Source organism: Vespula vulgaris, chromosome 3 (assembly GCF_905475345.1).
Source record: "Vespula vulgaris chromosome 3, iyVesVulg1.1, whole genome shotgun sequence".
Classification (NCBI taxonomy): domain Eukaryota; kingdom Metazoa; phylum Arthropoda; class Insecta; order Hymenoptera; family Vespidae; genus Vespula; species Vespula vulgaris.
In genome coordinates, this window is record NC_066588.1 from 68,869 (window position 1) to 84,840 (window position 15,972).

A 15,972-nucleotide genomic window follows, 5' to 3' on the forward strand; every position below is an offset into this window, starting at 1 on the left:
TATGCATATATTACGATTCCTAAATGATAGTTTACTATTCATAGTTGCAACTACCCTGATTAATAAGTACTACTAGTAGAAATTATGCTACACTATTACGTATATAGTATGGATCGTTCAACTAAATATTAATTAATCTAAATATTCTACGATTTCTAGAGTAGTTCAAGTTTCATATTTCCATTATACTGTAAAAAGATTAAAGTGAGAATGATTTAACGTATAGCTACTCTTTAGATATTTCTTCTTAAATTTATAAGTCGCGATTAAAAATGAATTTTATAAAAATTTCAATGTCTATTCACAATTGCATATTATTATCTTGCATCAGTTTCCTGATATTATCACATCGTTTATAACATATTTAGAAATCTTAAAACGTTAAGAAAATTATTTGTACGATTACGCGTAACAATTACTAGTCAAATATTTCGATGAAAATAGAATTAAAAGCAAAGAAAGCGCTGAAACATTATGGAGCCCGCCATCTAACTGCGAACTGTCTTAACTAAACTATACTCGAGCAACTATTATATATTAAAAAATTCCATTTTTTATTATAGCCAGCGCCAACTGGTGTGTCAATATTAAAGATACCGTTCGCGCGTTTTCTTTAAGAAATTTCGCTGTTACTATATCCTTGTCCCTGCTTAAGAAAACGTGATTTTTGCAACGATATGGCGATAATTTGATTTCTCATACGCACGCGTGCGCGCGCACACACACACACAGAGAGATAGATAGATATGAATAAATTTATTACATTGACGCGTATGTGGTAACGTTTTTTAAATTAAACACGTTTTGCTCAAGTTATTAATCTTTCTTGATGAACTTTCGTGACGCATATTCTCAGCGAATATAAAATTACACGGATAAAATATGCGGATAAGATGTTTAATATCCACGAGTATAATAGACATATGTATATAAGCACACATGTAACATCGGATACCTTTGTAATGACCGTGCTTAATCAGCAGAAATAATATCTGAAAATAATAGCTGTTATATAAAAGGATGCGTTTACTTGGATTTTTATTTTCTAGATCTATGTATGTGATACGATCGACTTAAAAAATCTAATGATTCAATTTGGTAATAACCAGCGAAAAAATAAATCGCACGTATGCGACATATCGAAGAAAGAATTTGGAAAGCTTACTTGCGTAATATATTATGAAATTCGAGCGTATAGTAGTGTAGTAGTAGTAGTGTAGTGTGTAGAAGTGGAATCAGCTAGCATGCCGAGGATATGTGCGTTATGATTGGCTTGTTAACGTCTGATGACTCTGCGAATACACGATTATGTGTTGTTCGTTGGACATTCGTCGAACATAAGTATATATGGCCACTTGTTGCTGCTTATTGTCCTTTGATACATCGTAAAGAATATTTCCGTTAATTGATCTTTGAAAAAAATGACGCAACCGTAAGTAATCTTCGTTAGTATGAAATTTAAAACGTATATTGTATATTGTATATGTAGAAATTGGACGATTTTTCTTCTATTTAAGAAAAGAAATTTCAACATTTATGTATACATTTAATTCGAATTTATATCAAAGAGATTCTTCTCGAACCCTTTAGCTATCCTCGGCATATCTTTAAAAGAGAGGACGATCGTTTCAACAATTCAAACCGAATTATATCGTATCTTTCTATCGCAAATAATGTTATTTTGAAAATTTCAGCACTGCGGATATCGCATTAATCGGCCTAGCCGTTATGGGGCAAAATCTTATTTTGAATATGAATGATCACGGCTTTGTCGTTTGTGCCTACAATCGTACGACGGATAAAGTAAAAGCTTTTCTTGAAAATGAAGCTAAGGGCACGAAAATCATTGGCGCATTTAGTTTACAAGAAATGGTTAGTAAACTTAAATCTCCAAGGAGAGTAATGTTATTAGTTAAAGGTAAGCAACTTAGTTTTTACCCGAGTTAAATATCGAGTATATTATATCATATATGTTGCAGTTTCAAAGAAACCGTTCAAACGTTATTTATTTAGTCGGTTAGATAATTAATTAGTTGGTTATTGGATTCAGTTTTATAATATTTGCTTAAAAGTATTCAACGTTTAGTAATTATTTCTTTGGGTCTAATGCGAATATCGATCGATGTTGAATATATTCTACGTTATTACAATTGTAACAAAACGTATGTAATCGAAAAAACGTACGACAAACATAAGTAATTATTGACTTTCGACCGATGTATGTTTGTTTATACGCGTACATTAAATATTCCTTATACGTCGAAGTAATACAGACGAATAAATTTTCCTGAAACTCTAAAGTGTATGGTACGTTTGCAGCTGGCTCCGCCGTAGACGCGTTTATAGAGCAACTTGTGCCTTTATTATCTCCCGGAGATATTATCATCGATGGTGGTAATTCCGAATATCAAGATACTGAAAAAAGGACGATATATTTGGAAAAAAAAGGAATATTTTTTGTCGGAAGTGGAGTAAGCGGAGGAGAAGACGGAGCACGATATGGGCCATCTCTAATGCCTGGCGGTAATCCTAAAGCTTGGCCGCATATCAAGCAAATCTTCCAAGTAATAATACAATTACTAAATAAGTAATAATAACATTATGGTTTCTTAATCCTCCGATGAAAAATTCTAAGGAACATTTTTTCTAGGCGATATGCGCTAAGGCTGACGGGGAACCATGTTGCGATTGGGTAGGTGAAACTGGTGCAGGACACTTTGTAAAAATGGTACACAACGGTATAGAATATGGTGACATGCAACTTATTTGCGAAGCGTATCATATCATGAGAGATGGTTTACAACTGAATCAAGAAGAAATGAGCAAGGTTTTCAACGAATGGAACAAAGGAGAACTGGATTCATTTCTTATTGAAATCACTAGAGACATTCTTAAATACAAGGACGAGAAGGGCTATTTGTTAGAACGTATCAGAGATACAGCGGGACAAAAAGGAACTGGTAAATGGACGGCTATAGCGGCATTGGATTATGGAATACCTGTCACATTAATCGGAGAGTCAGTTTTTGCAAGATGCCTTTCCTCTCTGAAAAATGAAAGATTAGAAGCAAACAAAGTGTTGCAAGGGCCTGATACTTTGTACCAAGGTGACAAAAAGCAGTTCTTAGAACATTTACGAAAAGCTTTATACGCGTCGAAAATTATATCTTATGCGCAAGGCTTCATGTTACTGAGAGAAGCTGCCCAAATTCACAAGTGGAATTTAAATTATGGCGGTATAGCGCTTATGTGGAGAGGTGGATGTATTATAAGAAGGTAAATATATATATATATATATAAGTATATAAATACAATGATGCGCGAGAGTACTTATCAAGAGAACGACAAAGGTCACGATATTTGAAGTCATATGTCTTTTACAGTGCTTTTTTGGGAAATATAAAGTTGGCTTTTGATAAAAATCCGAAACTTTCCAATTTACTGTTGGACGACTTTTTTGCCAAAGCAATGAAGGAATGTCAGAATAGCATTAGAGTTGTCGTTTCTAATGCTGTGACCCTTGGAATACCAACCCCTGCATTATCAACGGCATTAGCATTTTATGACGGGTTTAGAACTGCTCGATTGCCAGCTAATTTGCTTCAAGCGCAAAGAGATTATTTTGGAGCACATACGTACGAATTAATCGGTCAAGAAGGTAAATTTGTACACACAAACTGGACCGGTCATGGAGGAAACGTGTCTGCTTCGACATACGATGCTTGATAATATTTGAAGAAAAATAAAGAAAACGATAAGAAGAAGTACATACGTGCTGACATTACCTTTCGCGTTAAATCATATAACGGCCGAAAGGTTTTGTGCATGCTTTTCGATATCCGTTAATATTGACATGACTTTTGTTTTAGGGTGATCATAATCTGTTTCTTTTTTCTAAATATTTAATAACATGTTGTTTCCTAAATGATAAGTATAAACATTTATTTATACACACGTAGAAGGTGCTTGTACAGACTATGTTATTTTTGTACATCGTATCGTACAGTGTTACCAAACAAATATATTTTTGGAAGAGAAAAAGATATATTTATAATATATTTCTTTCGAACGATCGTTGGATTAATTTTTTTACGATGATTCGTATGGTATATACGACAAAGATTATATCACATATTCGTTGGGTATGGGAATATTGTAAAGAATAATAATCGTAATTGCGAGGTTTTGGACGAATCGCGAGTGAAACTTTTCTCTTGTCATTTGCACATTAGAATCGTGTTGTGCGACCGATATGTTGTATGTTACGTTTACATTTTGTTTACAAGCCACGTGCTAATGAAGGAGCGTGATAGTAGGACTTTTAGTATAACATTTAATGGGGCTCGATCAAATAAGAAAGGCTTCGTAAGAATATGTTTTTGCGATTAGTAGCGCAAGAAAAGTATTTTTGTGTGCGATGACGCGCCGAAAACGGGCCAATCGCAACGATCGTACGAGGAAGAAGTTCTACTACCCTGGTGTCCCGTCTAAGGGCGAATAACCGTGAGAGTCTATTTTTAATTGTTTTTCGTACAAACGTATATAAACATTTTACTATTTGTTCCTTCATTTTACATTGTACTTTCGAGTGATTCGTTCATCCTGTAAATACATTGATTTGAATTACGGAGTCTCGTTATTTTCCTTCGTTGAAAAAAGAAAAGAAAAGAGAAAAAAAAGAACACGCGGTAAAATTACTAGATAAAGTTCCCACGTATCCCATTTCCGGTCGAAAGAGAACCATTCTGAAGTTACCGAACAATCGATAAAAGGGTCCAGAATGGAAGCCAGTCATAAACAACTTATTTATCTTCATAATAATTGGTTGCCGCAAACGTTTGCGACACATAAAACACAATTCTGCGTTTTTATGTAAGTATAATTTAAGTTGAAATTTGAACGTTATACGGAAACGCTACGTACATTATATTATTTCCGATACAAACATATGGCGATAAGCTTGTCCCCATTGTCGTTTGCAAGTTAACCTCAACCTTCTTTCATAATACTTTCTACGAACACGCGTATAACGTATTAGTTCTCTGCGTTCATACGTGATATTTGAAAGAATCGATAAGGGAATGATATAACGTTGCAAAAATTATTTACTTTCAATTTTGGAATATTACTTTATACGCGAGAGTTGTAGATGATCAATGTTGGAAGGATGGTATTGTCGTTCTATCGCAAACAACAATGCAGATGCGGAAGAAGATGACGAGGAAAGCCCAGAAGAGGAAGTACCTAACTACAAGGATCAGTATCGAAATCTTAAGCGAAAATTAAAATTTTTGATTTATGTATGTCGCTATACGAAAGTCCATTGGCTCGCCGAGTCTGTAAGCTCGTACGTAAAGTTTCATTAACGAAGAAATGTATTTTAGGAAAATGAATGTTTTCAAGAAGCTTTAAGATCCACTCAAAGAAAACTACTTAAAGTAAACAGAGACAAAAGCTTCTTATTGGACAGGTTGTTGCAATACGAAAAGGTAGATACATCATTTAGCGAAAGCGATGAAACAGAATCGTCCGACGAAGAAGTTGCTAGGCTCGATACGTCCAAGAGGTAACTGGCTATAATTTTAATTATAGTTAAATGTCTATAATTTCTATACATCGTTGTAATACCTTTCCAGAAAAAAGATAGAAATGAATGTTGGTAATCATATTTCGCATCATCCGTCTACGGTTACGAAACCCCTTAATACCAGCAAAAAGAAAAAAGCTACGCCAAAAGTGTCAAAAACAAATAACATACCTGCAGTATGTAATTATATATACGTTCTCTTCTGATATCGCGACGTTATTTGTCGTAAATATTCCAACGTCAACAGAAAATTCAACGTTTGTATTGACGGATAATTATTTGTTTTAAGGTACAAGCGACTAACAATATGGTACCAATGTCTTTAATGTCGGACGGACATATGACACCCGAAGAAGTAGAAAGGCATTTGGAGTCTCGTCAAACGTTTATAGAACTTGTTCCAGAAAAAGCACCACCTACGGTTCCAACAGAAATGTTTAGTAATGACCCTTCGCTAGATAGGTAACATTATAATTCTATTTAATGGTCAGAACGTTAATTTGTTTCATTATGGTGCTTTCTATTACGATCGTCTATTGCAGTGAATCCAATGAAATTGGCGAGTTAGAAACGTCTCCCAGTAATATGGGTGAAGATTGTCTCAGTATGGACATGATGGCTGAGTGACATCAATTCAGTCGTAGATTATTAATCAATTATAAATTGCACATAATTGCATGTTTCGTTAATATTAATATTTTATTCAATTAACTTATCTGTGTATTCGTCGTGTGTAGCATAATAAAATTTTTTATACATATGAAAAATGTGTATGTAAAATATCTTTGTAAATAATTTCGTTGCAGCGTTTGAAAGAATATTTCATTTAAATAATGTACCAATGATATCATTGTTGATATTTATCATTTCTGCGAGAAAGTACGTTCTTAAAGATATAAGAATCGTATGAGACTTTCTATAAATACGAATACGTATGAATACGTACGTATACATGTATTTCCCTGCTCTGTGTGTGTGCGTGTGCGTGTGCGTGGTACACTCATAAAAAATTTCTCTTTTTGGCTTCGATTTGTTTCTGTCCATGATTTATCAATCATCTATTGTTTTTTCTTCTTAGTGCAGAATGCTCGTTTTGTTATAATTCATTATATTTTTCAAGATATATTGGAAACATTGGATATAATGATTACCGTTAATAGTTCAGTCGCAAGTATATTAGAAAGAATCATTTGCAAGATAGAAGTAGAAACGACGTCGGATAAGGAAATTTCCCGATTTGCAACTAAACGAAAACTCGATGACATTGGAACGTCAAGTAAAAGAAATAAACGTGCACGGTACGAGACAGCTGGTGTAGAAGAAATACATTGCCGCATATGTTACGATTCTAATCAGCAATTTCCTATTGTTTATCCATGCAAATGCAAGGTTGGTTCGTATAAATGTCAATAGTTTTAGCATGCTGATATGGGATAATAGTGTGTGTGCGCGCGCGTGTGTGTGGTATGTATATCATCGTATATTACCTATATTTATACAATATCCTGTCTTTTCGTCCATTTTTGGCAATTGACATCCACGCATACATAAAAAATAATTATAATATTTATATCATCATTTAATACATATTATTGGGCTGCAACCCATTGGATTTTATAAATATATAACTTATATTTGAGCATAGGAGAGAACGTAATTGAATATGTAAACTTATGTCTTACAAAGTTACATACGATCCAAATAATTTTTTTACACAATTCTTTCGTCTGTTCGAATTTTATTAATTATAGAAAAATAGATACGTTGCTCGTATGTGAAATTTCTGAAATATATATATTATTTATAGGGAACAATGGGTGCTATTCATGTCAAATGTTTGGAACATTGGTTAGAGGAAAGCAATAGAAATAGTTGCGAATTGTGTGGACACGTATTTCAAGTTGAACGCACACCACGTTATAAAGCTATTACATCTATTATTATTTGGTTGTGCGTTAGTCAACATCAACGTCAATTATACATGCGCAATTTGAGAACAGATTTACTTCGCTGTATCATTGTCACACCAGTGACTATAATATGTTCATACATTTGCGTGGTTGGTGCTGATTTTTACGCAATGAATAATTATAATAATTTTCCCCCAGCACGATGGACTACTTATTCTTTGCTAGTAATGATGGCATTACTAATTTTCTCATATTTTCTATGGATATACATGGCAGTTCAAAATCATCAAAAAATTTGGTTCTATTGGTGGCAGAAAACGAGCGCAGTGAAAATTACATTGCCTTTGCAGAATAGAACTTCAATAAACTATAAATCTAATATATCACAAGTTTGATCGTTATTTGACAATTAAAATTATAGAATGATGTATGTAAATGCCATTAATAGTTGGAGAATTACGATGCTCGTCGTTTTATAGAAATCTTGCCACGACTCAGTTGTGATATGTAAATCCTAACTTTGCTTCCATCCGAGATCTTTTTCACCCATATCTATAAAAGGGCATAAATTAAATCGATCACTTTTTGCTATTATTTAAAATGCGCCGAAATACAAAATCATTTCAAATATCAGTTGTTTTGAAAACTGTCAACATTCATTATTCTTCGTTCGTTATTTCAATATTTAAGGAATACGTAGAATAATTTCACTTACAGCTTCCGTTCCAATTGCCGATATGTTTGCCGCAAATCTTGTCAAGTCTTGTCCCTCTACATATACCGGTTGCCCACGATGGAACCTATGGAGTATTTCGTGTCGTTATTGCATTATCCAACGCGTATACCAAAAGACACATTTCAAATATATTATCAAATTCCTCATCGGACGTTAATTATACGAAGATATACATAGGTCATAGACGCGTTACCATCTTCTTTCATATAGGAGTTTTCCACCTTCTATCCTTGTTTCCACTAGAGACGTGTCGGTAGATGGCGAAATATGCTGAGATTGTATGTTTACTGTATTGTAATGCGGAAGTACTACTATAAACATTTTTACATATCCGTGAGAATTTATTAAAACGAAACGCGTAGATCGAAATAAGAACTTTACGAGACAATACCTGGTTTCCTTATCGTCGTTAAGATTTTACCCCGGCTAATAGCTTTCAAATCGCTTTCTATTTCTTTTTCATCCAATAGATAGTTCAATTGTGCCGGAGGCGGTTTTCTACGTTTCTCAACTTTTTCGGGTACTGGATCATTCGGTCGTCTACGTAATTTTCTCGTCATTACTGGCTTTACCTGGGAGTTACAGTTACGAGTAATGGATTATCGAATATTTGAGTTCTTTCGACGATATGGCTTGGCCTTATCGTATTGCCTTATATTAATCTTAATAAAATAAGTCTACCTCCATTGAATCCCCTGTAAGTTCCATCGTATGACGATCGGATTCTATCATCTTTCTTTTTTCTTCCATATCCGTTAATAAGTTTTCTTTCAAATCTATTTTCTTTTCCTCGAATTCTTTAGCAGCTGCTTTCTTCTCGAGTATGTAATCCCTTTCGACCCATTCCGTTAAATAATCTCTATAGATTATATTTAGACGCAACCTAACAATTAACGGTAAAGTTAAAACAAAAGAGATAGAACGTCGATAGAAAACAAAGAAATAAAAGAGAAACGCAATTCGATCAATAAAATGCATCACCTCTCTTTGTATTGTGCTTCTAATCGTTTCAGTTTGCGATTATACTCGGGATGAGTGCCATCCTTCAGTTGTTGCAACTGCTTCTTTAAATTGGCTAATTTATCTTGATATACCCTAAAATCCAACTGTCTTTATAAAATGAGCCAAGAAATCTCGATCTTCGAACAAAGTTATTCGTAACTCACTGTTCCTTTATCTCTGTGTATTCTTCAGATTTTCCCATGTCGGTCTCGCTAGCTTCTTCCGTATCTGTATATTGAATCGTAATTTATATGATTTATCGGAAATAATTCAACAAGATTGTAATGCCACGGACAATTCAATGGACTATCCGAACGTTCACGATGGTAATAATCGAAGTTACGACAGGGAATCTTATTCGAAGACATTTCAAATAGGATATACCTTCATCGCTGTCGTCCTGCTCCTCCGCGTCACGATCTTCCTCGACGTATTCTTCATTATCTTCGTCAATGTCAAAGTCTTCTTGGGCGTACATCGTTGAAAATGGTGAATTTTGATACGACATTGTCTCTTCGAAATTAATATCTACATTCTCGGATTTGAAAGCTTCGTGCTTTTAGGTTAGAGACATAAAATGTGAACGATGTCTTCCATCACGTGGCCCATGTGCAAACACAACGCAGCAACATATTCTTATAACGGATCGTAGCATGCGACGAACACTGGCAATTATGATCGCTATCTCGATTATGTCGATACCGCGTACCGTTTTACGTAGATTCGACGAGAGATAAATGACAATTCATTTTCTATTCAACATAGATCCTTCAACACGTCCTTCGCAGAGTTCAAAAGCATTCAAATAATTAATATTTTTACCGTTTCACTGTTATCGATCGAGAACAAATACGCGCTATAACAGCGGTGTGAAAAATCGTGGAGCGTGAACTTTTAATACGATTTCATCGCAACCCAAGACGATTAAGGCTGTTCGTCGATCGTGGTTTTACGATCACGATTTACTACGCTACCAACGACGAGAGCGGCCGTAATTTTTTATCGATTTTGACGAACAATGGCTCGTTTTAAAGATTGGAATCCCGCTTTTTTTTTTGGAATTGTTGAAAAAGCTTTGTTTTTTTTTTTTTTAAAACAATCGCGTCAGAAACAATGTTTTTTTTCGAGAATAGTTTACGCATAAAAAATGAAGCTTTTTCAAAAAAACAGGATCCTAAAAATAGAAAGTATAAGAAAAGAAGATCAGATTTTCTGATCCGTTGTAAACGCAGAAAAGTGCTTTTCAAGTTGCTCACAAGGAGAAGGTACGGTGGTTCATTCGTGAACTTTCTAATGGAACTTTCGCCGGATGATTCTATGTCAAAATAAAGAATATACGTGTTCAATCGTTTACGTCATTTCGCAAGCAACGTTTAGCACGTCGGCGGGCGTCTACATTCGTAATTCAGAAATCGTAGATTCGAGAATAAGTGATTCTGTCAATTTCTTTTTTCTTTCTTTTTTTTTTCATTCTATCGTTGTAAACGAATATAATCAATTAACTCTTTCGTTTCTCCTCGTCGTTCGACGGTTCAGTAAGGAGTCGCTATCCGATCTACCGAGCTTATACGTCGATACGATAGGGCGCATGGTGGGAGAGTGGTCCCATCTACACGCGTTTCGAGCGAAAAGATGACCTTACCGCCAGCTTGCGCTTCGATCACAATTTCAAATCGCGCATGTGCGCTGCAAGCTTCTGTAACGAGATTTTACCAACTACCGCATCATGTGTTTATCAATTGGTATAAATTTTTCTGTTGCTAACTGCGTTTCACGCGATACGCGTACGTATAATGGTTCTTAATCTTGTAATATAACAGTTGGTATGAAATTAATTTAGCTATAGAATTATGCGGATAACTAATTGATTTTGAATGGCAAAATGTTTGATGCTTATCCGTTATATCGATAAAAATATACGACGTATAATGTTTGTTAAGAATATATTAAACATAAGTTAAGCGTAAATTTTAATAAGAGCGATAGAGCACAAGTGAAATTCTCTGTATAATTTATATTATTTTAAGGTTTCTAAGATATAAGATACGTATTGTCAGAATGCCAGCTAATATCCAGGAAGATTTGTCCGGTTTTTCCACAAAAGCTATTCATGCTGGTCAAGATCCGGCTCAATGGAGTCATTGGTCGTTAGTTCCACCTTTAGTAATGTCTACCACGTTTCAACAAAATGGTCCGGCAGAACATAATGTAAATCAAAGAAAGTAAATATGTATTCTTTTTATGCTTGCAAATTATATACATAGAAATGTTCTTTAGGGTTATGAGTATGGCAGAAGCGGTAACCCAACGCGCAATGTATTGGAGACGTGTTTAACGGCGTTGGAAGGTGGAAAACATGGTTTTGCTTTTTCATCGGGTTTGGGAGCTATCACAGCTATAGCCGGTTTATTGCAAAGCGGAGATCACGTTATTTCTGGAGATGACGTATACGGTGGAACTAATCGTTTTTTTCAAAAGTGCTTAGTCAAACAAGGTATTGAAATTTCTTTTGTCGATCTGACGGATACAAAAAATCTCTTGGCTGCTCTACAACCAAACACCAAGGTCAGTTTAGTAACAAATATAATCTATTAAAGTAAAATAATCCTAGATATTTTTTGTATGTAACGTTATTGTGTTTACGAACGTAAGTTTAATCCAAACGTTGTTTTTTAGATGGTTTGGTTGGAGACACCCACGAATCCTTTATTAAAACTAGCAGACATTGAAGAAGTCGCAAACGTTTTAAAGTCTAAGAGTTCAGATATCGTTTTAATAGTCGACAATACCTTCCTGACGTGTTATTATCAAGTGAGCGATATAATTTGGCAGATATTATTTTTGTAGAATCTAAACTTATCGAATGATGTAATGAAATCTATATGTACGCGCGCGTGTTAGCATACATATACATGCATACATACGTACATATATATATATATATATACATGTTTTAGAAACCGTTAGAACTTGGAGCTGATCTTGTAGTATATTCTCTAACGAAATATATGAATGGACATTCGGATATTATTATGGGTGCAGTAATTACGAGGAGAGATGATTTAGCAGAGAAACTTCGTTTTCTACAAAATGGTACGTGAATCTATAGATGCGATTTACTTTTACTACTTAATTATACATTTTCATATTACAGCAATGGGAATAATTCCATCGCCTTTTGATTGTGCTATGGTTAATCGTAGTTTAAAAACTTTAGAACTTAGAATGCAGCAGCATATGAAAAGTGGATTAGCTGTTGCCAAATTTTTGGATAAGCATCCTCTAGTGGATAAAGTTATTCACCCTTGTACGTATATTCTACTTTGATAATACGTGTTGTTTTGTTGTGTCGTTTATATAAATTATTTAATGACATATTTTTGTGTGTATTGTACTAAGCTTACTTAAATAATATCAATATTTTTAGATCTCCCATCTCATCCACAGTATCAACTTGCTCTTAAGCAATCGACAGGTCACAGTGGCATAGTTTCATTTTATATCAAAGGAAATTCTAAAAAATTTTTGAAAAGTCTTAAATTATTTGCTTTAGCAGAATCGCTTGGTGGCTATGAATCTTTGGCAGAATTACCGTAAGTACGATTGTATAATAGACATATCTTAAAAGTTATATAATATTAACATATTTTATTTATTTATAGATCCGTCATGACGCACGCTTCTGTCCCAGAAGTCACAAGGAATGAACTAGGAATCACGGATCAGTTAATTCGTTTATCCGTCGGACTTGAAACCGAAAAAGATTTGTTAGCAGATCTTAATCAAGCTTTGGAAGCTTCTCAATGATACAAAAAATATTATTTACTTTTAATTATTTTCATGTAACACGTAATGTTTTAAAGACACGTCACAGATCGCCACATAGAAACTGTATAATATACACACACGCGTGCGCGCGTGCGCGCGCGTATTGTTTCCTCTGAGAAAGAAGATATGTTAACTATTAGAAATTATTTTTTTAAAGAACGTTTTAACACATTCCGATAATCACAGGTTAAATAAGAATGCAATAGTGATACGTTTTGCCATGCGCTTCGTATTGATTTTTAAGAACACGAGTATACTTTTTTTTTTTCTTTTTTGTATATGTGATAACTGCTGCTATTAGTTTCTTATTTAAAAAAGAAAAAAAAAAAGGTAACAAATTAGTCGATATAAATTTCCTTGCAGTTGCATATCCGTATAGATATATAGATTTTTATATTCATTTACATCCATATGCTACTGCTAAAAATAGAATTTCCGAACATAGTCTTTTATTTACGCGTGTGAGAACTCTTATTGAATGTAAATAAGTAAATCTAATGTTTTCGATAAGGAAATTTAAATGTCATTAAGAAAGAGATGAGTATTCTTATACTTTTGACATATCTAGAATTTAAGATAATTAGATTTATGGTCTTTTTTTTTTTCTCTTAGAACTAATTAAAAAAAGAAAAGAAAAAAGTTGAAACGTGAATATTAAAACTAAGATGCAATAGATACTTGACGATATTAGAAACATATGAGACACAACGATGTTACATGGTATCAGTGTTTATATAAATCTTTATTGATTTTGAAATTTTATTACTGTAAATTAATTTTCGAAGTATGTCGTAATTTAGCAGTTTTAATTCTATCATATTCTTGCGCTTGGTTGTATAATAATACACCAGCTATTACGGCACAAGTTCCAAGGGCCGATAAACCGGTTACCGAGTTATTGAACAGTAAAACCGAGAGCCATATTAGAAAAGCTCTTTTTGCTGTATTGGCAACACTGCAAAACGAACAATAAATATCGTTAAGAAGAAAAATTATTGATATCATTTGTCTACTTATTAACGTTTATAAAATTATTCCACCTACCTGTGTGTTACAGGACTGATATAGTCCATAAGTACGTACGCCGTAATACTTTGAAAATGGAAGAACACGCCATTCAAGAGAAATGCCGCAAATATCTTAAAACTTAGGGAATGCTCAAGAGCTGGCAAATCTACTAATAGAATTGACACTGGTATTTGTACCACGACCGATGCTAAACTTGTATAAAATTGTAATTCTGCTGGTCTAGAATTATATGTGACTGGATAAATGCTAATATATCTATTTGAAATACAAATAAAATACAGAGTACATTGTGCGTGCGTGCGCGTGTCAATATAGGGAGTAATTTGGACGCGTAACTTACGTATATTTGAAATTGTCTCCGCTAATCAACATTTTTGAATAAACATTTTGAAGACACTCGGTCATGTTTGTGGCCATAGCAGCGATAAATCCTCGTAAATCGAAACTAATTTCATTTACCGAGCATAAAGCCAGACCACCCATTACGGGGATTAAAGATAAATTTACATATAATCCAGTGTGTTCTCCTGTAATAGAAATATCGATACGTAACAAGTAGACAATTATATAACGTAAATAATTATAAAGGAGGGATACAAAACGGTCTTACCTAATAAATATCTGCTAATAAGGACGGTAAAAAGTGGTGCGCTACTCTTAATAGTTTCTGTAAAGCTTACCGCCACGTAATTGAGCGATACTAATCCTAAAACTACGGTCGTGAACCTTGTACATCCAACCAATATCATATGTTTATAGAAACCCGGTGGTCGCATTAAACGCGAACTAGCCTTATACATACCGCAGGGAAAATACATTTGTATAAATCCACAAATTGCTGTCATTAACATTTGACAGGCACCTGTAACAAAGATCACGTCTCTAAGAGAATACCTTCCGTGGCGATGCAAAATTTACGACTCATCGATACGACTGAAATTTCTTACCCAAAATAGTTGGATTGCCTTCCATGTACGACAATATGTACTTGTTTAAAAATAACGTACAGCCACTGAAGACGTACCACAACGTTAGGAATAATAACGCCCTTGGATTAAATAAACCACCCTTTACATCGTTCGTCAATATAACTATTTCCTCTCGTTTTTTAACATGTTCCGCGTATTGTTTCCCGTGACTTTCATGCACCATCGACAATTCTTCCGTGTCGTGAGGGACACTTTGCGCGTAATTAATACGAACGGAATGATTTTCCATCACACCTTTAGCAGTTACGACATTACGTACGATTTATAATAAATATTATATTATATTCTAACGAATTTATGTTCTTCCGCATTTCTATCGGAAAACCGAGCAACATCAGCTCTTATTGGCAATCAGTATACGTCGGCTGATATCGATGGGGGAGTAGTACGTGCATTTGTTTATGTTCATACTTAGGTTATGCTAGGCGAACTTGACTTATCGTTCAAACTTTTTTTTACAGATACACGTCGTGATACGAGATAAGGCGCGACAATCTATAATTAACACTCGCACACGGATTTCAATTCGACTCCTCATAATAATTCATCAACTTCGCATATCTCTCGTCAATGACGCTTCTTCGACTTGATATTAAATCGATTATGCGTCCAAGGCACTGAGCTTTCCATACGAAAGCCGCACTACGAGTTGAACGTATCTACTGGTTGAGCGACCGCGATAGACCAATCGCGTTATTCGATTTATTTGATTAGAAAACGAAAGGAAAGAAAACAAAAAAAGAAAAAAACACACAAATAAACGAATAAAATAAAACAAAAAAGAATACAAAAGCACAAAAAGAGAGAGAAAAAAAAGGAAGAACGAAAAGGGGGAAACGAAAGATGTGAAAAGTTTGGTCGCGATCCAGTAACGTTGTCGCAACTGTCTCC

General features: G+C 34.3%; 6 protein-coding genes across 11 annotated transcripts; 4 read left to right on the forward strand and 2 right to left on the reverse strand.

Moving 5' to 3' along the window:
* The first annotated feature begins 1,271 nt into the window (after positions 1-1,271).
* Positions 1,272-4,043, forward strand: LOC127062235 (6-phosphogluconate dehydrogenase, decarboxylating). Its single transcript, XM_050990076.1, has 5 exons — positions 1,272-1,432; positions 1,695-1,918; positions 2,320-2,564; positions 2,651-3,276; positions 3,384-4,043. The coding sequence occupies exons 1-5, from the start codon at positions 1,422-1,424 to the stop codon at positions 3,724-3,726; spliced, it is 1,449 nt and encodes a 482-aa protein (XP_050846033.1). The 5' UTR covers positions 1,272-1,421; the 3' UTR covers positions 3,727-4,043.
* A 671-nt stretch (positions 4,044-4,714) lies between these two features.
* LOC127062250 (INO80 complex subunit E) lies at positions 4,715-6,354 on the forward strand. The gene is made up of 6 exons (XM_050990113.1): positions 4,715-4,872; positions 5,150-5,300; positions 5,385-5,566; positions 5,637-5,763; positions 5,877-6,049; positions 6,130-6,354. Exons 2-6 carry the CDS (start codon positions 5,157-5,159, stop codon positions 6,212-6,214), a joined length of 711 nt encoding a protein of 236 aa, XP_050846070.1. The 5' UTR covers positions 4,715-4,872; positions 5,150-5,156; the 3' UTR covers positions 6,215-6,354.
* A 777-nt stretch (positions 6,355-7,131) lies between these two features.
* LOC127062245 (sin3 histone deacetylase corepressor complex component SDS3) lies at positions 7,132-10,236 on the reverse strand. Of its 2 annotated transcripts, none has more exons than XM_050990102.1 (8): positions 9,620-10,236; positions 9,400-9,463; positions 9,215-9,328; positions 8,915-9,116; positions 8,625-8,805; positions 8,427-8,541; positions 8,213-8,297; positions 7,132-8,049 (listed from the first exon to the last, which is right to left on the reverse strand). In XM_050990102.1, the coding sequence occupies exons 1-8, from the start codon at positions 9,741-9,743 to the stop codon at positions 7,954-7,956; spliced, it is 981 nt and encodes a 326-aa protein (XP_050846059.1). In that variant the 5' UTR covers positions 9,744-10,236; the 3' UTR covers positions 7,132-7,953. The 2 variants fall into 2 exon arrangements, with proteins under 2 accessions (XP_050846059.1, XP_050846058.1); XM_050990101.1 differs by having other exon boundaries at positions 8,427-8,544; positions 9,620-10,233.
* On the forward strand, positions 7,401-7,892 carry LOC127062254 (E3 ubiquitin-protein ligase MARCHF3-like). Its single transcript, XM_050990124.1, has one exon. The coding sequence runs from the start codon at positions 7,401-7,403 to the stop codon at positions 7,890-7,892; it is 492 nt and encodes a 163-aa protein (XP_050846081.1).
* A 97-nt stretch (positions 10,237-10,333) lies between the features above and the next one.
* LOC127062237 (cystathionine gamma-lyase) lies at positions 10,334-14,055 on the forward strand. Of its 4 annotated transcripts, none has more exons than XM_050990081.1 (8): positions 10,334-10,500; positions 11,263-11,443; positions 11,513-11,800; positions 11,912-12,046; positions 12,193-12,328; positions 12,390-12,542; positions 12,663-12,828; positions 12,898-14,055. In XM_050990081.1, exons 1-8 carry the CDS (start codon positions 10,349-10,351, stop codon positions 13,040-13,042), a joined length of 1,356 nt encoding a protein of 451 aa, XP_050846038.1. In that variant the 5' UTR covers positions 10,334-10,348; the 3' UTR covers positions 13,043-14,055. The 4 variants fall into 4 exon arrangements, with proteins under 4 accessions (XP_050846038.1, XP_050846039.1, XP_050846040.1 ...); XM_050990082.1 differs by lacking the exon at positions 10,334-10,500 and adding an exon at positions 10,839-10,977; XM_050990083.1 differs by lacking the exon at positions 10,334-10,500 and adding an exon at positions 10,855-11,019.
* On the reverse strand, positions 13,777-15,859 carry LOC127062242 (solute carrier family 35 member E2A-like). 2 transcript variants are annotated; one of them, XM_050990095.1, is made up of 5 exons: positions 15,040-15,859; positions 14,703-14,954; positions 14,433-14,619; positions 14,108-14,311; positions 13,777-14,018 (listed from the first exon to the last, which is right to left on the reverse strand). In XM_050990095.1, exons 1-5 carry the CDS (start codon positions 15,308-15,310, stop codon positions 13,826-13,828), a joined length of 1,107 nt encoding a protein of 368 aa, XP_050846052.1. In that variant the 5' UTR covers positions 15,311-15,859; the 3' UTR covers positions 13,777-13,825. The 2 variants fall into 2 exon arrangements, with proteins under 2 accessions (XP_050846052.1, XP_050846051.1); XM_050990094.1 differs by having other exon boundaries at positions 14,108-14,347.
* Between the last annotated feature and the right edge of the window lie 113 nt (positions 15,860-15,972).